Source organism: Lagopus muta, chromosome 12 (assembly GCF_023343835.1).
Source record: "Lagopus muta isolate bLagMut1 chromosome 12, bLagMut1 primary, whole genome shotgun sequence".
NCBI lineage: Eukaryota > Metazoa > Chordata > Aves > Galliformes > Phasianidae > Lagopus > Lagopus muta.
In genome coordinates, this window is record NC_064444.1 from 13,527,341 (window position 1) to 13,553,448 (window position 26,108).

The 26,108-nt window shown below is 40.2% G+C and overlaps 1 protein-coding gene across 3 annotated transcripts in view; it reads left to right on the plus strand.

Annotated features, from left to right (window-relative positions):
- The window catches only part of NKD1 (NKD inhibitor of WNT signaling pathway 1), a 215,439-nt gene that overhangs the window by 167,090 nt on the left and 22,241 nt on the right, over positions 1 to 26,108 (plus strand). For all 3 annotated transcript variants that reach the window (XM_048958766.1, XM_048958768.1, XM_048958765.1), the window contains 2 exons: positions 6,383 to 6,440; positions 24,624 to 24,730. In XM_048958766.1, the coding sequence (XP_048814723.1) occupies positions 6,383 to 6,440; positions 24,624 to 24,730 (165 nt within the window). The remainder of the gene's footprint in view (positions 1 to 6,382; positions 6,441 to 24,623; positions 24,731 to 26,108) is intronic.

Sequence of the window (26,108 nt, forward strand, 5' to 3'; positions counted from 1 at the left end):
TATCTACAGGTTTTAATAGTGGATAATTTTATCTGTTGGCTTCTTTGTTTTCCATCCATTGAACAGGATGCATACTCACTTCTCACTTGCCTTGCATAGAGCACAGGAATCTTATGGTTCAAGTGAAATGTGCTGGTTGGTGGTGTTGCATGCACATCAAATGACTAAAAGAGGATGTCCATTTACCCGCTGCAACAGAGACAAAAAAGCTACCTGCAAACAGCATGTTTCAGTACTGGTACTACCTGATTTTCATAGATTAAAAAACAAATAAAAGAATACAAAAAAGTTGTGTTTCATCCTGATAAAAGCCTTGTCCAGGTGTTGGACTCAGCAAAAGAGGTTGCAACTGTTTGCAGTTGCAAGTCTGGAGCAGAAAGTATCACATTCACCTTCTTAGTCAGGCATCCTTCTTGAAGGCTTTTGTGTGAGTATCCTACTGCGTCCACTTCCTTGCCAGCCTCATGTTCCTAACTATGGGGTATCCTTAAAAGTGTATGGTGCAGCTACTCCTTGTACCCATTGGAGAGTCTGTAACAGGATCTGAAAGATATTAGGGGTATTTCTTGCACAAGAAGTCTCTAGTAGTCCATGATCCTTTGTGACTGGAGATTAGGTGTTCTTTTGGTCTTTGTCTTCTTGCTACTGGGCCATAAACTGGAATTGCTCTTTAGTCACCATCTGTGAGATGAGCCTGGGAGATTCTAGTTCTGGCAAATCAGTGGATTTAGGGGTATTGATTTCAAACATTACCTCTGCATTATTGTGGCTGGGAGTTACTGCTACTAGAGCAGAGGCAGCCAAATTGAATGCATCTGTGTGCTTCACCATTGCAGTTTTGGGGCTGGCTTCTTAGCGTGGACCTTGTGCTAGGGTTCTAATGGGGGAATTTCCGTAGCTTAGTGGTGCACTCATTGTGTTCCACTGTCTCTACTAAGAAGACATTGACTTCAAGCACAGAGGCCATATTGACAGATGAGGCAGTAAAATGCTAAACCATGGCAGCTTAACTCACTCAAGATCACTTATCGGAGATGTTAGAGGAGAAATCTGTTTTCTTAACATCTGTACCTGCTGTGATCATATAATGAAGAAATTTTATCTGAGAGAAGCTTCCATGCTTGATAGAGGAAGAAAAACCCAGCTGTAATGGATCACAGAACACCAGGTTCATATTTCAGAGGAAGAAAACATTGCAGAAGTTGAGCATGCTGCTTCTGCTTAAAAAAGGCATTATTGCAGTTGTTGTGTGTATTTTAATGTTGGTCTGTTTTGAAGTCTCCTTGTCTTCTCCAGGGATGAGCCGCTTTACATTTTCTTTACAGAAAGCAGAATCTCAGTGAATTGCCTTTATGTTGTTTGCGTGAAAGACCAAAGGCCATCCTTGTTCGCTTGGACCTCTGTTTCTCAGGATCATTTTTCCATCAGGAATTGAAGTTTATATTAGGTGACATAGCGTTCTCATTGGCAGCTCCTTTAAAATTGCTCTAAAATCTACTCCAGCAAGAGTTACCACATATCTTATCCCTTGCAGCCTTGTTGTGAAACATCTTTCTTCAACTTTGCTCTCCCAAAACGTCCTGGGATTTTATTGCATCAGTAAAAGATTAAAGAAGGGACACAATACATGTTTCCTTCAGATAGGCAAAAGTAGGGAGTAAAGTTTTCTGGCTGGACAACTTGTCTTTATACGTGTTTTACTTGGGGAAAGTGGTGAATATGACACTTTGATAAGAATTTCACTAAAACAGGAAATGTGTGCATATTTCTTGCCAAAAATGTTGAAAATTGCTTATCTTAGGCTAAATCAAAGGATTTCAGTGAGATGTTTGAAGAAGGAGAGGTAGAGCAACATTTTTATACTGGAGAAAAGCGACAGCTTTTTGAAAAATACGAATTAACACAATATTAACTGTGATGTAATTCAGGAAGTAGGGAGTTGCAGACTTCAGAAATGTGCTGGCTGTCACAATAACCTACCCAAATTAAGGGTTAGCCTTTAATATATCTGATAAATCTGTGGATGAAGCTCTACCTAGTTACACTAAAAGTGTAACTGTTAATCACTGTGTTAGTCCAAATGTGTTTGCTAAAACACACGCTCTATTTTCACTCTATCGCTTTGGCCTTTGTATTCTTGGTGTTGGGTATTGCAGAAAGCAGCAAGAAAAGACAGAGCCAGGACAAGCAGGAAGAGTCAGGTGGTGATGAAGATTAAAGGAATCAGTGGGCATGGGGGCTGGTAGATGTGAATGCAAGTACAGCCATGCAGAGCCTGGAAGGTGAAGACAGGGAACCTGATCTCAGCATGAAACAGAAAGGGAGCAAAGGCAAGGAAAGAATACAGTATTACAAGCAGAATGGTGGGTGAGGCTTTGGCTGGCAGCCTTTTTAGGGAGCTCAGGAGAAGGATGTCAAATTCACCAGAGTGAATTTCTGGCCTTCAGTCTCCAGAAACACATGTTGATGAAAATGCTGTGTGGGGTGGTCAGGGCTGAGGATAGGATTAAAAAGATAAAATTCCCAGTGAGTCAGAATTCATTGAGTTTGATTGCTCAGTAAAGGTAGGATGTGAATGACAACTGCCTGACTTGTAACCAGCTGAGTGGGAGCACTGGGATGTGGGAGCTTCCCATGAGTGTTTGTATTCCTTGGGTACAAATATGCTGCTCAGCATTTCTGAGGGAGTTGCACTAGTTAACGCTTCCCCCACCCTCTTCAATCTGAGCCCTGCACAGCAGCACCGATCAGATCAGGACATGTGGGACATGAGGACCTTTTCATCCGGGCCGGGCAGCTGCCTGCATAGCTTTGAAACAGATGTCAGAACTGAATTTCAGTCATTTTGTGTGATTTGTGTTGGTAGCTAGCGGAGGCCAACTTCTTTAGCAGAGAAGCTCCTGGTGAGGTAGAGACGCTTACTCTCAGTGGGTTCCTGTTTAGCAGCCTCTAGAAGTGGCATGCTGGAATAATCCTACGTAAATGTTTTTTCTCTTTCTTCTTTCAAGTTCTCGCTGACCTCACTTATATAGTATTTCACAGGGTACATCTGGTTTTGGTTGCTACATGACTCAGTGTTCCAGTTTGAAAATGCAGCGTTGTGATTTAAAACACGGTGTCAGGACAGTGACGTACAGCTACCTATGACCCAGATGCCATTGCCTTGCTCTCCCCAGCACTGCTCCTGCCGTGGGATGGCTCCCGCAGCTCTGCAGCTTGTGGGGAGCCCTTGGGCATGGCTGCAGGAGGCAGGGCTGGCACAGGTGGCTTTGTCCTGTCACTCCTGCATTTCCCCTGTGCTCAGCCACGCTTCTTCCTGGACTTATAATGTTCTCTTCCCACTAGAATTTATTGAGCTGTGAGTTGTTTTACACATTTACCCTGTCCTATTGTTCCCCTTCACTTTCTGCATTAGACTAGTGGTAGATGCACTGTTTTATTCACATTAACGGAATTGTTGCAGGTTACTGGGAGAATACTTCTACAGTACCAGCTGCAGTCAGAATTGTTTTCTCTGATGCTAGCTTAGCTTTTGTACTTTATTTTTGAATGTGACTTTACATAAACCACCCAGAATCCTTTTCTCAAGCAGGTTTGCTTTGGTGTTTATCAGCCTGTGACACGTGTCTCAGTAGTGCTAAAGACATCCTGGTTGTTCTGCTGGGCTTTTCAAAAGAAGAGTTAGTGGTAATAAGATGAGTGATAAGGTTTCTTTCTTTCTTTTAATTTTCCCGTCCTGTAGAATTGTAAGAGTTGCCCACACCTTTCTCACCTGCTTATTAAAGGCAGCACAGATCACAATCGTACTCTCACAGAACACATGTGAGTGGGAGTTGAGGAATTCTGCTTAAATACAGCCCTACCTGTTGCAAGGGTTTGGAATTCGATGATTCTTGAGGTCTCTTCCAACCCAGTCCATTCTACGTTTCTATGAAATAAGTCACCAAAACGTTCAAATGATACACTCATTGATTTTGGGATGGGTTGTCTGTGGCTGTGCTGTTTAACAGTAATGCTGTGGTTCAACATCATCATCAAAACACTAGAATTCGGTGATTTATAATAATTTGATTTAAGGGAAGCTATTTTATTGGAAATTTGCTTGCATTAAGTTACTACTCTTTGACTTAAATAACTAGGAGCTAGAGAACGAGTGAAACTAGCCTAGAATATGAAACGTACTGTAATGATTAACCATGTAATGATTAACAGTGAGAAACTAAGGAAGCTTGCATGTAGAATATTAATGCTTTACTGCTTCTCTCCTTCATCTCCACTCATCTGCACTAGTTACTTGATGGGACCTTTTCCATCAACAAATACATGCTGATTTGTAAGTGGCATCTTTTGAAAAAATCATAAAAATTAATGACTTGTGATTTTTGTAGAGGTTGAATTAATGACAGCATTTCGGCAGGCAACATTTGATAACCACATGCACCGTTTGCTTTGTTAAAACATTAAAAGAAGATGACTACCAAATAGCTTTCTCCTTAGAGAAGCATCACCATTAAGGTCATACCTTCTTGTTGCATAGTTGCTGATCAGAAAATCAGAAATATTTTCCCAAGAGAACCAGATGGAGGGAGCAGGAATTCTGTCTTCAATAAAAAAGCAGTTATTAAATACTTGCCATTGTGGGACAGAGCAGGAGGGCCATGTGTGCTCCTGCAGTCACTTGTGTGTATCTCATTGTCTGGGAGAGCAATCAGGCTGTGCTCTGAGAGCTTCCTGGAAAATGATGACATGGAGGAATTTTACTAAACAAAAGTATAATAACTATTGCAAGTTTCTGGAAAGACCATCTTCCTTGCAGAAACACGATGTGCTAAGCCAACGTTTCCTGGCTCTTTTTGTTCATTATGTCCATTTCTTCCTTTATTTTTAAATCAGTGATAGATATTAATTAGCACTTGTTCATAAGGGGCCTTTTCTTCTAGAAGAAAAACTCAAATAAACAAACTAGCATTTGTGATTTGCTTCTGACAGCTGTTGTAGCAGTGTCATGCTATGCTAAATCCCAGCATGCTGTACCAGGTTGACAGCATTTCCTAATGCTGTCAAATTTATCTTTGGGTCAAATGTCAGCGTATCTGCTCGTGAAGAGAGCAATATTTTCAGGGTTTCTGCGCTAGCTAACCCCCAATCAAATCTCACTGTTTATGGAATTTGATTTTTAAAATGCTTCAACTAATGCTGAAGAGTTCCTAAGACATGCTTTTGTGGCTGAGTTACTTTTGGATAACTAATCTCAAAGAATAACATTTAGGCATGTGCAAGTTAGAAAAGAACCTGTGTCAGCTTCTTGGGAAAAAGAGATGAACTGCGTTCATCGTGATAAAGCTATGAACACAACCAGGCATTCATTTTCACAGTTTTTTCTCTTATTCTCGCCTTGTGCCAAAAGCTCCCTAGTGTCTACTCACAGTCCCCAGGTTAATGCTGAGAATGCTGGCTCTGTGTTCCTGATACGTTTTTGTAGGTGAAGTTGAAATAGCTGTGAGTGCAGCACTTGAACTTTTCAAGGCCATATCCTTGTTCATCACCATAAATATTTATCAGTGGCACAGAGTGTTTGTAGAAAATCTAAGGAGACGGACTGTAATGTAAGATCAGTGACGTTATGGTAATGCTTGGAGTGTTTGGAATGAATGGAAGAAGGCAAAATAGAAGGCTAGCTGTGATAGCTTAGGGCTTAGCTGGTGTGGAGAGATGGAGCTGGAATGATCTGCTAATAGGAGCGTAAGAATGCTCTTCAGGATCTTTATAAGTGGGATTAGCTCCAAATCCAACTGATGCCCTTTTATTACAACTTCAGCACCATTAGAGAACTGTTTTTTGTGTTTGAGATAAAATCATCTGAGTATCCGTGACCGCTGCTTCTGTGTTCCACTAGATATACTGGGGCTGACAAAATTTCATTAATTTCAGGACAGAAGTATCAGGCAGCTCTTCAGACTCTGGTATCTGCTTTTCTTGGGTGATCTCTGGCACATGAAAGTTTTCTGTTGGTGGAACCAAGTGATAACATTCCTCTGTGGGTAGTGAAGGACTTATTTCTCCTTTATCATTTCCATTCAGAGTTGTTTTTTATCTTGCTTGATTGACAGAATGTTGAAATGCTAAGTATTAAAGTATTCTGTAAAAGGACTTGTATATGAACATAATCTGTTTATCTGCATTCAATTTTTGTCTTAGAATATGCCCAGAACATTCTAAAATAGCACCAGATGCATTGACTTCTTTTCTGGAAATTGACATTAATGCTCATTAATGTATTAATTAATGCATTTAGTGTTTTTAATTAATCCTAGTGTTAATCCTTCTTGATACCTTTTATGTCATATACTCGTCATTAATTTTTCTTCTCTTTTTTTAACAGGATTTGTCTGGAGAAGGCTACAGAGACTCTATTGGTGATGAGCACTTTCATCTAGAAGGTATTTAAAGAACAAAACTTTGTGGTTAATATTAAGGGATATTGGAATAAGTCAACGAACACGTCCAGTATAGGAATGCATATATAACAGTGCAGCTCTTAATATGTTTCATTTTCTGGGCAAAACTGATGTGATGGGAGTAGGGTATTATTTCTGTATTTCATATCACTGTGCTCCTGTTATCAAAAAAGTCAACCAGTTATATAGTAGAGACCAAATATATTCGCTAAGGAGCTCAACATTTTTGTCCAGTACTTCCATTGGAAGCATAGCAGTGGTAAATATTACTGTATCCAGCAGAAGTTGTGAATGTGATTACTGGAAATGTTTGCATTTAGTTTTGTGCTATGCTGCTCCCCCTTCTGTGGTGCATAAGCCAAGTTTGGAAACTATTGCATTAATTTATGAAAGATCAGAAACTCTTACACAATACGCTTCTCTTGAATATGAATGGAGATGAATGGAGTCATCACTGCTTGAGATAATTTCTGGTTTCCAAGTCTCATCTCATCTATTCCACTGTGACTAGGCCTCTCCTCGCAATGGGATAGAATCACTGTTTGAGTGGGCAGGGCCTTCAGTAAGGTCAGAACACATTGCTGAGCACACCAGTTGAGCTTCTGTTAGACAACTGGGGATTGATGAATGGATGAGATTAGTTTGATGACATTGTTAATCATTCTTCCCAACAAACAACGAAATGAGTCGACAGAAACTGAGTTACTCTCTCTAGCATAACAAGTAGTTGCACAGGCTGCGTGCTAGATTTTTACTATAGGTTAGTGGAAACAATTTGCCTAACTCATTTGGAGCAGCAAACTATGTCAAGCTTTACTTGGAAAGTGCACTCCTTTTGTAATCAAGTTGTTTGCTCCCGGTGGTCGACACTTCTGTTGAAAAGATGACTGGGATTGTAACAAAATTGTTTTATTTTGATTTGAATTTTAAATTGTTAAGATCATAAATTACTCTAAATAAAAGGAGGATGGAGGTAGCGCTTAGAGAGGTCAGGAATACTTTGTGTGTAATTATGTGCTGCGTATTCTTTAGCAGCATCAGATTGTTCATAACTGAGGAAGAATTTGCTGCACTGAATATGCTTACGAAGTATGGATGTTAGGTTGGGTCCTCCCTCTTTTGTGTAGCAGCAAAATCCAATTGCCAGAATCAAGTTGTAAATTTAAGCTCAAATCACAACAGAGATTATGTATTTTTGATAGCCTAGCAGTCGTACCCTGCTTCTACAACATAAGTGGGATTGTTTCTATTGGTGAAACTGCAGATACCAAAAACACTTCTTTCATGTCAAAAGATATTCATATTCATTGTTACTATTATTTTTATTATGTACTAAGTTAGTGACATCTTCCCTATATTTCCTTTGAGTGATCAGCTTGTGTCATTAGTTGCCTTTTGCTTCCTTCTCTGACTATAAGTGAGTGGTTTTTGGAGCATCCTTCTCCATAATATTCTGCTATCATGTTCCTTCCAGAGACTACTGATTGATTCATAGCAAAGAGATCTTAAGCAATTGCTCTAAATTGCTTACCAGTGATCAAAAAACATTGCTCTTATCTGTGATCAAAAAAGGACGCAAAATGGCAGTGCTTTTAAGGTAATAGTGGTGTAATGTCATTCTTTGGGGGCTGCTGAGACTGAGCTGAAAAAGCCTAAAGAGCTGCCAGAAGGAAACTCATTTTGATCACCAGCCATTGCAAAAGTAATTTTTCACGTTGAACAGAAAAATAGGTTTCAGTGGAATAAGGCATTGTGTCTGCATCATCTACATTGCAGCTAAGATCATTAAGTGTTTGTATGTATTCGGGATATGTTGTGCACACCAGATAAAACACGTCTGTGACTTCAGAATGTGGAGAAACAAGAAAATGGAGGTGCAGGCAGGATGCTGAAATAGATTTTGAAAGATTGTCCATGTTATGAATGTCTATCTTCTGCTTCTTGGGGAACTAGCTGGACATTGGTTGGGGGTGGTGAGCAATTGCTTCTGCATCACTTCTTATATACATGCATATGTGTGTATATATATACATGTAGTCGTAACTGTTTTCTTTTCCCTTTATCTGTCTTAGCAAGTAGTTTTATCTCAACCCAGGAGTTCTACTTGTTTGGATTTTTTATTTATTTTCTCCTTCATCCCACTGGGAAGGGGGGGGAGTGAGCGAATGACTGTGTGGTGCTGATCCACCTGCTGGGTTAAACCACAACAAAATGTTTCATTATTAGCATCACTACAGTTTTCTCTTCTGCTTGTAGTAGGATGTAACTGTAGTAAAGGGTGGCTTACTAATTTTCAGAATTATAGTAGCAGCTACTTGATACAGGATATTAAGTGCCAACAAGGTGAATAACTTGATTTTTTTCTGTCTTATTCTTTCTTTTGCTTACCTCTAATTATTTCTTAGTTGTTGTGAAGAACTGTCTTGCTTAGCAGTCAGAATATACAATAAACAATATTTTTAAACTAGTCAGCAACAGGACTGTTTTTATTAGATTTATTTTTAGGCTTTCCAGCTTAATACCAGCAAGAGCAGTTTTGCATTTTTACTTCTGATGCACCTCACTTCTTATGAAGTAGCTGACATCACAATCTTTACATATGTGCAGGTGCAACATGTTTTGTATCTATGTATTCATGTAATCCAAAAGATTTGGTAACTAGCTTCAGAGACAGGGAGATGTGACACGCTGAGAAATGGTTAATTGGGCAACTCTCACAAAGGACACGAGTGGAAAAACAAAGTCTTGACCCCAGCTCTACCACATATCATCACTGCACTGTGTTCTGCCTTTATAAATACACAGTAGGGATGGGGACAATTAGTTTAAGGGGAAAAAAAATAAAGATTTCACATTAGAAGTACTATATAGTATTAATTACTTGAGATGATTGATGTCCCACCTTTCCTCTAAGCTGTCCATCTGTTTCCCAAGTACAAAATCATTTTCCTCTTCTTATAGTGTTTTGACCTACAATGCTTACTTTATATGTATTTTTAAATTACTTATTTTTTAAATCAGGAAAACTGCTGATGAAAAAGAAACATTTTGCAGATTTGCAAAAAAAAGCACAGCAGGTGCCACAGTTCTTCTGGGTGAAGGGAAAGCTGTAGCCTTCACACTTGGAGACCTTATTGGAGAATAAATCCAAGTTCTTTAGAAGACTCACTGAAAAGACAAAGTGGCAATAAGAGAAATAATTGAATTCCTTATTTTGTTTTACATAGCCAAGTTCATTACCTTTTTTTTCTCCCTCTCTTTTTTTCATCTCTTAGCCGTCTGAGCAGTACAGATAAAAAGAGCTCTCTTTGCTGGATTTAACTTCTGTGTTGTTATGTAAAGCTTGATCAAATCCTTTCGTCTTAACAGACTTAACTGGCCAACAGCAAAAGGCTCGGGATTCTGGGATTAAGATTGTATTTGGTAAGAGGACTGGTGCATTAGTGCTTTCTTTTGAACTATAGAAAGAACAAAGTAAACATCAAAAGCATTAAGCCATGAGAGCGGATTGTTGACTCAATGTTGCTGCATGACAAGAGGTTAGAACTCAATAGTGGCGACTCTGTTTACTGAGTGCTGTGCAGAAAGAAACAGTTTGACCAGTATTGTCTGTTATATCCAGCACCTGCCTCTGATTTCACTGTGGGGAAAACTACTGTAAATTGAATTTTTTAATTTTCTCTGACATGGTCGGTAATTCTTCTTGATAGGAAAGGGACTGATGGAAACCTCTATCTCTTATTATGTTAGTCAGTCATATTCTGATTCCCTTCTTCCTCTTTCACTAATAATTCAATTAGAGATAGTTTCTGTAGTGGATTTATTTGCAACATTCATTCCAACGTTACCAGTGCTCTCTCTGTTTCAGAGACTTTCATTTGTCAGAGTACTTGTGATGTGCACTCTGCCATGGCTATGTATACATTTCTCACACTTGTTCATATAAATTTGCTGTCCAGTGGTATCTGCATAGGAAGCTTGTGCTTCAGTCTTCCCAGCTAGAGTAACTAAGAGCATGGATTTTCCTCATCGCTAGTTAGAATAGTATCTCAGTGGAACTGAATTGACTGGGGATGACTCTGGAAGAAGTTGAAAAACTAGCACGGATGTTAAGAGATATTTTTTATTTCATCTCAGTGGGGAAGCCAAAATGGCAGGCAGGAACAGAAAATGGTGTCAAATAGCAAGTCCCTCCTCCAATCATGATGATAAACAGGTGGCTCAAAGTTATCTGTTTTTTTCAGTTGTTAATGTGTTCAGTTGTGACACCCAGTTGTATCTCTGCTCTTCAAGGTATAAGCAAGCTTCTTAATGAATCATTTGAGAGACCTGCTCTTTCCCCAGAACGTTTTTCACCTCCTTTCCCCTGAGCTTTTGGGAAATGGTTACAGCTAAGCCTGTGGACAAGAGAGTTTTCTTATCTGACTACTCTGTGTCTGTATGAAGTGGACTGTCATCTGAACATCTGAACCCTGTTTTTCCCTGCCTGTGATTTCTGAACCAGTAGCAGGAATTTCCCACTCTGACAGAGGCTGATCACAGAAAAGAGGCAATTTCCTTCTTTTGGCAATGCAATCTCTTTAGAACCCAGTGGGATATAGCTATCAGTCCTCATCAGCTGCCTTCTGAAGTTGAAGGTGAAATCTGTAAGCTCAGGAGACACAAAACTTATCACTCAAATTAGGTATTTGGTGATGTAATTTCTCATGTCACCATTCTCTTGAAAATGATGACTTAAGTGTTTCTGCTAACTAGAAATCTTACACATCTGTCAGATCAGTCTAGTCCTGTACCTGTCAGAGGAGATGCTTCATCTGATAGCAATCTGTGCCCTGTTTCATTTGCTAGTCAAGGATGACGTCTTGATTATTTTTCTCTTGACAAAAGGTTGGGAATGCACCAAGCATGCTATGGAAATGCAATTTGCATGCAATACACTTCTTGCTTTACTTTTTTGTTCATTTTAGTTGCAACACCTTTGTGTAATCTGCTAGACTGAGCTATGAGTCTGTAACAAAGGCAGTTTTTTTGAGCTGCATGCACCTTCCCAGTTAATGCTCTGTTTATTACGTTTTTTCATTTATTTTCTAAGGCATAAATATTTTCCTATTTTCACAAAACGTCAGTATATCTATAAAAACACAGAGTGCATCTTGTACACAAATGAAGTTGCTTTATCTTAGCGTTGTTATTACTCAGTACTATTGATGTACTTTTGTTTTCCTCTCATGCTCTTAAACCAGACACCTGTTCACCACTGATATTGCAAACAGGGCAAATAATTCTGCCATAAAAGCACTCCTGTGGTCAGTCCAGTATGCATGTGAATTCAGCATTTTAATGACTTGTTGCTATTTCTCCTCTCTTACCATGGATTTGCTGTACACAGGTATATGCTACATGACTGCCTCAGGCTGATGATCGTTTGCTTACTGGTTGAAGTTTTTTCATTTGTCAAAGTATTTCCAATGTACTCTTTTCTACTACATAAAACAAGATGAAATAAATTTGAGAGATACCTTCAGCTTCAGGCTGTCCCACTGGTACCAGCCACCCGTGTCCAACACACAACCAGTCCCTGCTGGACTGGCAGCTGATAAGCCAGTGACCGTGAGCTGGAAGAAGTACCAAAGAACACAGAGGGAGGAGGGGAAAGGAGCAGTGGAAAGTGCCAAGAGAAAACTGCTTAGTTTGGCAGTTAGAATAAAAGTCACCAAAGAACATGAGACTGGTAGGATTAGCAGAAGTTTTCCTGTGGTCATACACAGATCCAGGAAATTATAAAAGCAGGTAGGCTGTTTGCCATGAGTGGGAGGAAAATCTTATGGCATAAGGCACTTAATTTTTTATTTTTTTTTAATTGTACAAGTGCTTCTTAACATTAGCTGTTCCATTTGAGGGGGGTTGGTATTTGGATCAGAAGCTTTTACTTCTGGAGCTGCTGTTTCAAGTGCAGCCAGGTCAGTAGTGATGAAAGGCTGTTGCCATCCAATGGCTGTCTGTAGCTGCGTGCAATGAGTTAGTGGTCTCCAGGTATTTCCAAAACAGCCTTCTGTGCTGTCTAACAGCTCCTATCCATGCTGGCAAGCAGAGCACAGAACGGTGCTGAAAGGGGGGGCTGTTCTGTCACCTCAGAGGTGAGCCTGCCCCTTGCACTGAGCCACTGCTGTGCAGAGGGAACATCTGTTCCCTGTGCACGGGTATCTCTCTGTGTAGCTTCCAGCCCCCCAGCTCCTGCTGGTGCCACCTGGTTGCTTTTGATAAACAGTGTGTTTTGTTTGTGGTTTGAGGATTTTGATCTGGTTATTAATTCTCTGCATTGGACTGGGGAGATCACACCTGCTGTAAGTAATAGTTCTACAGCGATCTCTATATTAAGATCATTCAGCAGTCCTGGGAGATTTTTATTCCTCAATGCAAGAACACAATGGCAGAGCTGAGAACAGAGCCCAGGATTTCTTGCATCTGTGCCTGTTCTTCTATCCCTTAGAATGTTATGGAGAGAGGATTTGAAAATATACTACACAGTAAAACTTTCCTAAGTTACAAGTGGTCTCTGTTCTTTATGGTGACTGAAGAAAGCCAGATTTTAATATTAATTTTGTGTGAAGTATAGAAAGTATTTCTGTAGAAAACCAAGGTAATGAAAAGGGAAATCAAGAAGTACTTCAAGAAGCAAAAAGTTGACACTTAGTGAACACCTTACACATGGAAAGCTTTTAAAATAACATTATATTTCTGTTTGAGCATTTATAACAATATTAGTTTTCTATAGTTTTTCCTTTTACATAAGACTGCAACTTTTCCTACTTGAATAGAGAAGCTAATGCTCCTTTTGAGTTGTCATTAAAAATGATCAATTAACAGTAAGTATATTCATTCACTCACAGCTCTGTGGCAGTCATAAACTAGTTTGCTAGGAGACAAAAAGTCTCCTGGGACTGTAACTGATGAAAACTTAAGTCTGGCTGTTAGTTGGGTTGCTTCTCCTCAAGGATGCATATGAGAAGGAGGAGAAACAAAGAGCAAAAGGAAATAGCTTAGGAGATCTCATCAAAGAGAGGGACACTATAGCAATTACCTTCCACATCCCAGAAGTGAGCTTAGACAGCAGAACGTGGCATCCAGCTGCTTGTTCACACTAGTGTATGAAGCCTGAGGGAAGCTCTGTGTAGGAGGGCTGAGATAGGGGCAAGAAATGGGTACCAGTGATGTGAGACTCATGCTCTGTGCATGAGGGATAAAAGCACTGGGCCTGAGTAATCAGGACTCACCAAATCAGTCTGGGACATTGACATTTTCTTCAAGATGTCAATATTGTGATTCAGAGAAGGAGCATGTGTAGGCATATCCAAGTGAGCTGTTCCTCTCACACAGAGTGGGGAGCAATCGCTGTGCTTACAGGAGTGCATGCTGGTGCACAGCTGGCTGCCCACTGCACGGGTAGGGCTGTCAAACAATTATCACCAACCCAGATGGCTGGGTTACAGCTAGCCAGCTCTGCCACTTCCTGCTCTCCTGCCTCAGCTGTGGTGACTGCTCTGGGAAGCTGGGGCTCAGGTGCCAGGTATGCCATCAGGTACACATGGCAAACTGATGATCTCAAGAGCGTTTGGGAGAGATCTCTTGTATGGTGCAGAGGTAAAGGTACGTCACTGTAAGCGTACAGCAGTATAAAAATGTTCTTGAACTTTGCCCCAGGACATACACCACCGAGAACAAAGAATGAAATATGGGAACAAGTCAGTTTGGAGTTTGAAAACAATTTCTTTGGAAACATGATGAATACCAGTGGTTTCATTTATTCTACTTGAAGAACAAAGATCCTTTTCTACTTTTAATTTCCCAGCAACGATTATTACCAGTTATTTTTCTTGTAGCTTTGACCACAGATCGTGGAGGTTTTATTAAACATGTTTTTGAAAAGTGAGTCAAAATGCCATTCTTCTCTGAATCTCTTGTGACTCTCTCTTTTTTACCCATGTGAAACTAGAGCATATTTCCAGGCAAAGATTTGGGGCCAGATAATACTCTCATGCTGGTGTTCATGGAATTATTCCAGGTTTTGCTCTTGTAATTGAAGTAAGTTTTGGCCCTTGCTATTTCAGGAGATAATATATTCATTTCAAACCTCTGGCCTTTACATGAAACATAAAATTCATTTTACAAACCTTGAATACTGTATTGAGTAGGCAACAAGTCCTGCTTTAACTCCCAGATATTCCTAACGTTGCCCATTCTCTTGTGCTTGACTTGACCTCGACACAGTCTGGAAAGCAAGTTTCAGAGCACTCCTTTTGCTGAGATTTTGATAGCTTTCTTCAATAGGCTTTTGTTTAGATCCTGTGTGCATGCTCCTGTAAGGCCCTCCCACCTGGAGGGGTTTCCTATCTCTGTGTGCCTGATGTGAGGGTATGGTTTATGGCAGGATTAAATAGTTCTTGTATTTCTGTCATGCATTTAGAAGTAGGAGCTATCTAGCTGGCATTTAATTCAGGAGTCATCATTTTATATGGATGGCTAGATAGCTGCCAAGCTAGGGAACTGCCTGAACCTTAGCGCCGGAGAGCTGAGACACAACAACCTGTCATGTTCTGAACCTTACAAACACACAAGCAATTACATGCAGACATACAGAGGCAATTTCAGTGAAAGGCATATTGCTTTTGCCCGTTGCTATTCCAAATTCAAAGTGTGTATCAGTCAGGGTGCTTTTGTGTGCTTCAACTCCACTTCTGCTGCAGTAGCTACAGAAACCCAAAGTTTTACCTCACCAGGCAGAACAAGTGCCCTTTGTTACCTAGACAGATTACAGCTTTTTCTAAAGTCTGCTCTTCATAAAAGCCCAGCTTGAACAGTGGAAATTCTGACTTGCCTCAGATACTGAGGAGACTTTTATAGTTTCAAGTAGCTCCAGGGTTATATTTTAAAAGTTGAATTTCATCACATGTTTCAAGTTTGGTGGAAAAAAAAAAGACATGATATTTTTAGCAGAAAAAAGTCCGCCCCACACCTTTTTTCTCAACAGATGTTTCATCTCAATCATATCCAAACCTCAAAGCACAAGTAGCAGTCAACCTTATTCTCCTGTGGAGGAAAAGATAAAATGTAATTTGTTTGGAAGAGGGTTGGTTGTTGTTTTTTTTTGTTTTGTTTTTTGTGTATGTGTGTGGTTGTTTTTTTTTTTTTGTAACCACAACTAGTTTGTGAGTAAAAGCAAATAATAAATGCAGTACTATGGGGTTGTGGAAATGGACCCGAAGCAACGTTTCTGCTCTTGAAAGAGCTCAGAGTCCAGCTGCTCCCGTTAGATGGAAAGTCCCAACCCCCAGCCTACCAAAAAAATAGAAATTAGATTTTTCTTTCTTTATAAATCTGATCCAACAATCCAAGTCCTTTCACCAGTAAAAGATGTCATAGAAAGTGCCCAACTTTGTACTGCAAAGGATTTAGAACTGTCAGGGTAACAAAAAGAGAGAGAAGAACTCATAGCTGTAAAACAAGATACCCAAAATTAGAAGAGCTGCTACCCAAGGAATTTTCATGGGGCTCTGGAGCAGCATGGCAGCTGGGCAGCTGGGCATGGGGCTCAGTGCTCGGTGGAGCCTGGGCACCCTGAACTGTGTGCACAAAACGTTCATTTAGAGGAAAGCTGTAGTCCCTCTTAAGGATTACTAGTGTGGTACTGCAGACCCTTTCATCATCTGAGTCAACAGGAATATGAGTCAGCAGTGGGTTCTGGAAGCAAGCAGGGCCAAGTGTGTCCAGCACTGCCAACCTGGTGAGGGAGGGGGATGTCCTGCTCTGCTATGTGATGAGGGCAGGTTTGGATACTACAGTGTAAGGACATGAAACCATTGGAGGGTGTACAAAGGAGAGCTACAAAGGTGGTGCAGAGTCTGGAGGGCATGATGCAGGAGCAGCTGAGATTCTTCAGTTTGTGTAGCCCAGAGCAGAGGAGCTGAGGAGGGGCCTCAAGGAGGCTGCAGCTCTGCATAGGGAGCTCTGCACTCCATGACAGCAACAGGGCCTGAGGGAATGGCATGGAGCTGTGTCAGGGGAGGGGCAGCTGGGCGTTAGGGAAAGGGTCTGCACCAAAGAGCAGGGGGCACAGCCCTAAGCTGCTGGAGCTCAAGCATTTGGCCAAGGCTCTCAGAAATATGTTATTATTTTTTGGGTGGTCTGTGTGGAGCCAGGAGTTGGACTCAGTGATCCTTGTGAGTCTCTTCCAACTTGGGATATTCTACGTTTTCCGTAGAGTTCTTAGAGAAAGGAGCCATCCAGGTGCAAAAGGATGTTCTTGGCAAAGCACTGTTGAGATGGAGACTGCTTCCCATGCCTGCAGCAGGACCCTTCAGGAGCTGCTCCAAGCACCCATCTTGCTGGCCCCAGCTGCCTGTGCCATATGGTGGCTGCTGTCCGGGCCCTGCTGCGAGTAGTGATTGCAGACCAGATTTCACAACATTTTGTCTGAACAAGAATTCACAATGATGCTGTTTAGGAGGATATTGCAGAGTTTTCTACCAAAAGGGTAGCTGCAGGGGGAAGCTAACCCTTGCGCTCCCTACAACAATTATGACGGGCTGTTTCACCAGTAAGCATGCTCCAAACTGTCTCCTCTGTATTTTGAGCAGTGTGCAGCACAGCAGACTTCCATCTCAAATTCTGATAAAAGAGCTGTCCAATAATTATTAATAACAGTGCATTTGCTGTGTAGAAATAATTTCTTGTTTTGAGATCTTGTGTGCTCTCTAGACTTTAAGTAAATTGGTGGTGTCTAGCCTAGACAGAATTTTATTTCTCTGAATGTTTTCAGAATGTGATGTATCATCTCAGTACCATTCCTCACCTACATCTGAATATGATAAGGACATGCTTGTGCATGTATGCATATTTGCTGGACTGTTAGTTACTATATTGCTTTCTATTCGTATGATCTGTTGTGGATAAATCTCCATTTTCCCCCACCTCTTGCAGTGAAATGTAGGACTCTGCAGATGGGAACACCAAACCTGCTACTGAATTTTAATTATCAGACAGCTTTTCAAACATGCATCTGATTCAGCAGAGCCAAAATAATGTTGCTGTACAGGTCCACAGCACTGCTCTCTATACAATGCTAATTTTGTGAGTCAGAGTGATGTTCTTCATGGGAAACGTTTTTGATGAAATGAATCTTACAGCTCAAATACTTTCAGAGGCCCTGTTATCATAGCAAGGTGAAAACAGGATTTTCCCATTGAACATCTGAGTTAGATGGGAACAAGTTGATATCAAAGCCTGCATTATTAATAACATTACCTACTCAGTCTCCATTTGAATAAAGGGTTATATAGTGTCTGTTTTTTTCTTCTTTTTCTTCCTTTGTGAATCTCAGGGGAAAAAAATCTGAAGAGACAAGAATTTAAAGACTGAACATCTTATGTGAACATGCATATTTGCAGCTTACCCTGTGAAGGGACTTTCAAAAGCAAAATTATTACCAGTTACTAACCAAGACCACTGTATAACTATTTTTAGAGAAGATAGGTCTGGCTTCTTTTGCTTTAAGTTACAAATGATCACTTGGTGTCCCCATCTGTCACTGTTCAGCAATAGAATCCAGCACTTTGTGGGCCCATTCAGGGCTCCAGGTACACCTAATACTGTTAGAAAGTGGTGAGCTGTCTGTGTGACAGTGACAGTTTTCACTTAAGAAGTACTTACCCACATTAAATAGCACATCTAGTTGTAGCAGATTGAGTTCTGCTAATGCGGCTTTTGATATGCCCACTGATCAAACACAAATCTTGCTGCTGCAGTTGTCATCCTGAACTGTTCTGACCAGTGTTTATGAGTTCCCCTCCTCCCCCCCCTGCCCCAACCTCCTTTTAGGTAGAGGAGGGGTGGGAGAATTATCTTCTTTGATCTCCAGTGAGGAAGGGAAAAAAAAAGACTGTTCTGTTCGGGCTTTTGGCTAACACAACAAACAGTGTTTAAAATTTAACTTTGCTTAATTAATTAGTAATTCTGTTTAGTGCTGTCTGATCTTTGTCCAAAAGGTATTTTGAAGTTTGAGAACTGAACATCAAAGTATATTAGGTGAAGATGGTCAAGTAAGGCATTTAATCTGGCAGTTGTTGATGAAATACAGCCAGTTGGGGGACTAATTGGAAAAGGGAATCATAACCTGGCAAAATTCAGCAAACTGCCTCCCTTCAGCAAACTCGCTCTAGAGAGTGCGAGAAATCTGGGTTTAGTGTTTAAGCCTGTATGAGTTATGTGCTAGCTAGCAGAGGAGAGAGACTATGTTGTCCTTTGTGTGTGCATCCTTAGGACAAATCCTTTTTTTGGTCGGGAAATAAAAAAATTTCCTTCAGCCTGACAACCAAAACAAGGCACCAGAACCAGACATGATCTTGTTTGATGATTCTGTATTGAGCTTTGTGAATTTATATATGTGAAGGTATCAGGGATGATGTGAACTGATGCTTTGTGGGAGGTGGCGTTGCACAGACCTGTGAGTCTGAGTACTGCTTATTCACAAGACAAAATGCCATGTGATAACATCTGAGTGAACTTCAATGTAGCAATTCTGAGATGTCCTAACGGTGACTTGTCAATTAGAATCTGATGCCTGAATGATTGAAACATTTTGGGTTGTTTTTATGCAAGCCATCACATGTTCTGAATCACCATTTCTCTGTGCTGTGCTTAATGTTTCTCTCTGGTTGGGCGCTGGCAGCAACACTGTGATTTATTTTTCTTCTCTGCTCTGTGATGTGTAATCAAACCCTTAATTTGTTTTGTGACCAACAAGTAATGCTGAAACAGAAGAAAGTGCCTTCTGTCCATATTTTCAGGTTAAAATACCTATCCTTGACTACTAAGAAGCACTGCTGGTACAATTCTTGCTAAATTGGTTTTGATTTGTCCCACTGGACTTAAAATGGACAATTAATTTCCCTACAGTAAGTTTCGGAGAAGGCAGCTTGATCTTTGTTGTTTTGAAGGGTGTGTCTAATTCATCAGCTTCAGCTTTCAGCCAGAGAAAGTTGAATACATGCTTTTGGCAGTGACCCAGCACAAGCCTGTTTTTCTATGTGTTCACTCTTCTGGTGGCTGTGGAACAGGAATGTTACTCACTGCTTGGTCCAATTCTGCTTATGGGCATTAGCCACTGGAGAAGAGGACCTTCGCTCAAGTAAAGCTATCTCCACCAGCAATGTATTTCAGTCAACTCCTATGGAATAAAACCAACATGTGTGCTTATTGGGGATGATATTTCTTAATTCCTGGCCTCCAAGAGAATCTGAAAATGAAATCTGAATGTGAGTTTAATTGTTAACTACAGGACTTCTCAAGAACTATCAAACGTAGTTGTTACTCCTCTGGTTCTTGTGCAGCCCATGAAGAATGTCAGTTATGTTTGTCAAACCTGATTTGCAATGAAAAAAATGTTGGCAGGCCCAGGTAATATAGACATCAGAGACTTCAGGAACAACAACACAGTTAATTCTCTTTCTTTGGTCCTCATTGTCTGACTGAGTTCTGCTGTGTCTGCTAGATCTGTAAATTGGAAGTGAAACCCTTGTCCTGTTGACGTCAGTAGGAATTTTACTACTGAGCTCACTTGGACCAACTTTTTGACATTCAGTTCCACCAGTCAAATGCTGCTACTGAGGTTCCATTTGGATTCTTACTGAACTGCTTTCGACTTTGTTTCTTTGCCTTGATATTATCTATTCACTTTAAAATTTTCCTTTTTTTTAGTCTATTCCCTCACAAGACTCAGATTCTAGAAGTAGTTTGTCATTTCCCCTGTGCACAGATAATTCTGTCCCATTGTTTCTGCAAGAGTAAAGAATTGCTTAGAATCCAATCTATCCAACTCAAAGGGAAGTCTAATAATATTTTACTCCAAAAGATTTTGTCTCATGTATACCAGATGCTGACTTTCATAGGTGGCATTTTTGTCAATTCTCCAATTTTACCTTTGCTCTGCTTTCTCTCAAAACTTACACAGTAATGACTCTGACATTAAGATAATAGTTACCTAACATCCAGTCATAATTTATCACTGTGGAATTGCATAGCATCTCCCATAGTTCTGCTTTCAGAGTTAAGGCCTGTGATCCATCAAATACCTTTCTAAATGGCTGTCATCCCAAGTAGGCTCTGAAGTAGTTCGTCTTTAGCCTGGGTTCTCGTAACTGCTTTGTAAATTTTGCCTTGGTAGCTGTAACTTAGCCATGAGCATTCATCACAGTTGCTTCCTTTTTTATTTCTGGCCACAAGATCTTCCTAATCCTGCTGGTTAAAATGCTCAGTACTGTTGAAAAACAGAGTGAAGTTGCCCTTACTTTGACGAAGATAATTTGCTACAAAGCATGGTGCTTTGCTCGAATGACATTTTGAGAGCTCTGAAATGGCAATCCACCTGAGTGAAAGTGTGAACTCACTTTTTTGACCTGAGTGCAGCCCAATTTTGGATCTCTGTTTTTCCCCCTCTTATTCTAAGATGTAAGGTGGAAGTGAGGGAGGAAAGCTTTCGCTGCTTGTATTCGATACTCACTGCACTCAGCACAGCAATCTGGGATTATTATTAGTTGAAATTATTACCTATTCCTTTTCATAGAAATGAATAAATCTTTGAAAAAAAAAAGACTTAATTCTTCAAGGATAAGCCTTTATACCTTTAAACTGGTGCTCATTCTCTTCCTCTCTTCCTCCCTCCCTCAATTATGAGCAATTGTGTGGTAGTAATTAACAATCTTAGAGAGAAACATCTGCTAGTACACTTAAGCCAGTCAGTTTGTTTTTCATGAAAGAATGGTATTTCACAATTTTTCCAAGTTAATGTTTTTCCTTTATTGTCTTTCCAATTTCAAATATTGTCCAGACGCATTTTTATAGTGTCTTAAGGTTATAGAAGTGAATACAAGACCATTAATAATGAACAAGAAAAGAGAACATCATAAAGAAAACATATGCAGTATTTCAATTCATGAAACATTCTGTTAGGGAACATTGTTTCTGAGAGCATATGGTTATTCCCACAAGAAGCAATAAATATATATATTTTTTCTCCGGCTGTGGATTCCCACAACAAGAAGGGTAGGCTTCTCAGCATATGAATCTATGCAGAGCGTTCTTTCTGTCAGGACTTGTTATCTGAGTGGGGAGGTAGGTAGGTATTTTTGCACAAATATTTTGTGTGTGGACCTATTTTTGATGACCTAGAATTTGGAAACACCAGTCTATTAATCCTCCATGCTCCTTCGAGATAGCAATCTTGTCTGGTCTCATTTGATATCATTGGCAGAGCTGAAAGGAAGTTCACATTGTGAATACAGCTGAACCTTGGCATGCAGCTCACTGGTGGATCTCTGTTTAAAGACTGCCAGTTTCAACTGTCCCAGGAAGACATTCTCATTTCATTTATAAGTAGGTTCAGCATGTGTTTGTATCCTTCATGAAACTGAGAGCATGTTAATAGTTGAAACTAAGTATAGAGGCAAAATACCAAGTATTTTTGCTTCTTGGACAAAACAGACGTATTCTAATCTATATATATTTTTATATGTTCATTGGATTTGGATACGGCACACAAGGATATGCAGGCAGACACATTATTTGATCACTCATAAATATTACTTTAATACCTCCATATTCTCCTTTAAAATTTCCTCATTTAGACTTCATTTTTCTATGCTGAATGAAACTTGACATCAGGATGAGATCACCAGATTTCCCTATTTCATCTGAGCTCCAAAATGAATAACTGATTTCAAAGGATAATTCCCTGGAGCAGCAAGGCCAATGAGTTCTTCAGATCAAAGGTCAGCAAAGCTCAAAGAGGATAATTTCTGGCATACAGTATTTAAACTCTCTCAAGGAGCGTACTGCAAGAAGTATCTTCTTCCTTTCCCAATAGTTGAACTCTTGTTTTTTGAGAAGACTAATTTGTCAGAGCACATTTTTCCTCTGTTACATAAATTATACATTAAAGTGAAAGCTTCCTATCTGAACACGCATACTGTACATCCAGAAGGTTTATTAAACTTGCCAGTGAAAGGGCTGTTCTGAAGCCAGAAGGTAACTCTGTGCCCTTGGCATCGTTTCTCTCTGACAAACCCCATGGCCTGGAGAGCTCTGGTGCTCCATGCACACGCAGGTGGCTTTCAGTGCAGCACAAAAGAGTAGTTGTGACTGCTCTGTAAGATGCTTCAACAGAAAAAAATCCATATATAAACAGAGCACTGGGGCAAGGAACAGTCACCTTGTGCAGGATCTGCTCCTCAGTTCTCTTAGCCCAAAGTCTGAGATGCTGAGATTTCAGATGCTTGTCCCTTGATAGATAAAAGACCCCGGTAGAAGTCTTTTGAACATTATGTATATCCTTGTACACTTAAAGGTAATTGTGATGAGGTGGATTTTTTTTCTTCAATTGGTTGTCCAGTGTTCCAACAAAGCTAAGGGTCAAACCAGACTTGCTTTCATTCACTAGAGCCAGATTGTGAGAGACTGTAAAAGTTCCCCATGCAAGTGTTTCGGTTAGGTTAGTTAAATCTGTCCATATGGGGAGTTGGTCATTGATACAAAGCAGCCACTCAGAATCCCGGCACACATTTAATGAAAGGAAGAGCCACTGTTATATAACTGCTAGTTATGAATGCCCGCGTTACATCTTCATTTCCCAGAGTTCTTAGAATAAAAACACTGACTTAGGAGAGATAACCAAACGTCCTTTTTTATTTGTTCTGCGGTGTTGTTGGTGTGTGTGTGTTTGGGGGGGGATGGGGGGATAGCTAGGAATTTCCAGGAATCTGGAGTTGCATTTATGGGCAAAGTGATTATAAAACATGTGGTCCTTCAGATATACTCCGGAGTTCTGTATGGACATAATGTTTATCATATGTGCCTTCATTTCGGTAAGCACTCTACAAAAACCTCATAATAAACAATCTCTGCTCATCTGATAATACCAAATCAAGTGGGCAAGGAAACAAACTGTCATGATGTGAACTTCCTTTTCTTCAGCTGACCCTCCCGGTTAGCTGTGTTTGGTGTAGAGAAACCAAACGTGGAGTAGAAATCAAAGCCTATCAGTGTGTGAGTATGTGTATAATGCAGTCCATGTCTGCAGTGTGGCAGTCTGACTGCTGAGGCAGAAATGCTAGCTTTTGGAATTTCTGAGAGTATAATCTTAAGGGAAGGTTAATTTGAAGGGGTTTTTTTGCATGCAAGAGCTGCAGCACAAGAGAAAAGTACTGACTTGCAGGTCCACAGTCTATCAGTCCCCTCTAATTTATTTGGAGGGGAGAAAGAAGAATTACTGCTGTGCTTAATGAGGTATGGCCATAGCATTGTTGGCAGAAGTATATGGATGTAAAAAAATATATCTAAAAAGATCCAGAGTAGGGTTGAAAATCTGTGTATATTCTCATAACTCTAATGTATACAGAATTAATTTTCTTCAGATTGAATTTCATCATGTGCAGGGCCAAGTTCCTCTGTAGGTGCAAAGGTACAGCTACTGAGTTCCTGGACATTTGTCTCTTAATCTGCTTGAGAAGTGGATGTGTCCTGCTGATGCGCTGTGATATGTGTCTGATAGCTGATAATATTTTGATGCTTTTTATGAGTACTACCAAATCATGTAAGTGTGAAAGTTTTAACTCAGAATGTGCTTTTTCATACATATTTTTGAAGAAGCCACAGCTTTAACCATTTTGGCAGGTTATAGTTACCTTTTAAGGCTCATGTGTATTTGAAGAGGGAAACTGGAGCGGAAAGAGGACTTCATTTCAGCTTCACTACTCCAGTCACTGCTGGTGAATGCAATGTGTCTGGCAACATGTCACATACTTAGAATATTTTGCAAAATTATTCAACTTATTTACAATAACAGTTCTGCTGACTTACATTTTCATAATACTCTGTTTGAACCTCCTGTGACTCTAGTGATATTTGTAGGACTGTCTGTGTACCAAAAGCTGTTGCTAGATTGTCTGCTGAAATTATCCTAGATGTGAAGTGAACACAAAAGCAAATCAAGTATAATGATCCTCTCACACAGGTTTGCTGAAATCAATTTCACCCTATATATGATGACAAATTTGCAAATATGACTGCTTTGACATTTCCTTATAAAAGTTTTTTTCTTAAATATATTTTTTGCAGTGGCTTTGCCTCCAGAGAAGACAGATGGAGTTTGCAGTGGAGATGAAAAGAAAGCAGAAAAAGAAAGTGACACACGCACAGGTTCCAAGAAGCAACTAAAATTTGAAGTAAGTTTTCTGTATTCTAAAGTTTCACTGTAGTGACATAATTAAGGTAGAAAAATAGCTTGTAGATCAAACAGTGCATGTATATAGATAGCTCTTTCCAATGATAATAGGTAAAGGGTGGAGTATAAATGGTACAATTCTCAGTGTCTTACTGTTGGTGATATTGGCCTTTTAGATTAGTATGTTTTATTTCCAGGTTTAAATGGAATATGATGATTCCTTGGTAGGCTCTGAAATGTACAATAAGAAGAGGTGTTCATTTTGATCCTCTATCTGCAATCCTTTTAGAAGCAATTTATTATGCCACCTCCTGTGTTATGAGATCTTATGAGATTGACCTGTGTGGACTGTTGCACTTGGTTGAATCTTCTTGATGTGGAAGATATTTGTGAAAGCTTCCTTATCCATCAGCCTCCTGTGGCTGGGCTCAGAAGTGAAAAGACCCTCATGCTCCAGTGGATATCCACCTGATCAGATGGCAGGAGGAGGAGGATCCTGGGGGCAATAAGTCGGATGGTCTGTTTTCTTGCAGACATACAAAAACTGCCAGACATTGTGAGCAGTTGGCAGGTTTTGTTTGTATAGGGAGCAATTTAATAAATATGAGTATTGAAACGTGCTGTCATCCAGCTAGAGGGTTGTCTGTCTTGGTGAGCAGAAAGATACTCTGGTACTGGCAAGAAACAGCACGAGTTTTCATCTCTCTGCGCTCCAGCAGACATGGCAGATTTCTACCTTTCAGTGCTGTCAGCCTGTCACAGTAATGAGCTTTGCGTTCCTCAATTGTTATTTAAAAGACCACGCAGCCACCTTGCAGCATGGCTGGGTGCTCATTTCCTTCTCCAGAGCAGGCTTAGTAGTCTGGTACAATTTATTTTTACTGTTTTAGGCTGATTAAAAGGAGGCAGCTCAGCTATTGCAAGTGCTGGTGTGCCTTCTGGGGGGAGGTGGCTTTCCTGCCTTTTTTTTGCAAAGCGATAACTTTTTTTGTAGGCACACTTTATATTCTCCTTTGAATAGCAGACAGTTGCAGACAGGAAAGGCATGATAAATTGCAATTAACAGTGCCTTGATATTTGAACACTGGAGGACACCTGTCAACATGGTTGGTGCCAGTATAGCTGGAACTGCACCATTCCGGCAAAGTCTGTGTTTGTTCCCAAGTAGTTCTTGGCATGCCATAAAGGTTAGCACTTGGTACCAGGCTCCATGACTAATGCAGGGAAGATTGCCATGGCTCTTAACTAAGCAGAGCACATCCTCACATAAAGATGTTATGTTAGGCAATGTGGGACAGAGAAGGATTAATCTGTGGCAAGGAACCAAGTATTGATATTTTTTCCCCTTGTTCTAGAAATGAAAGTTTTCTAACTATGTA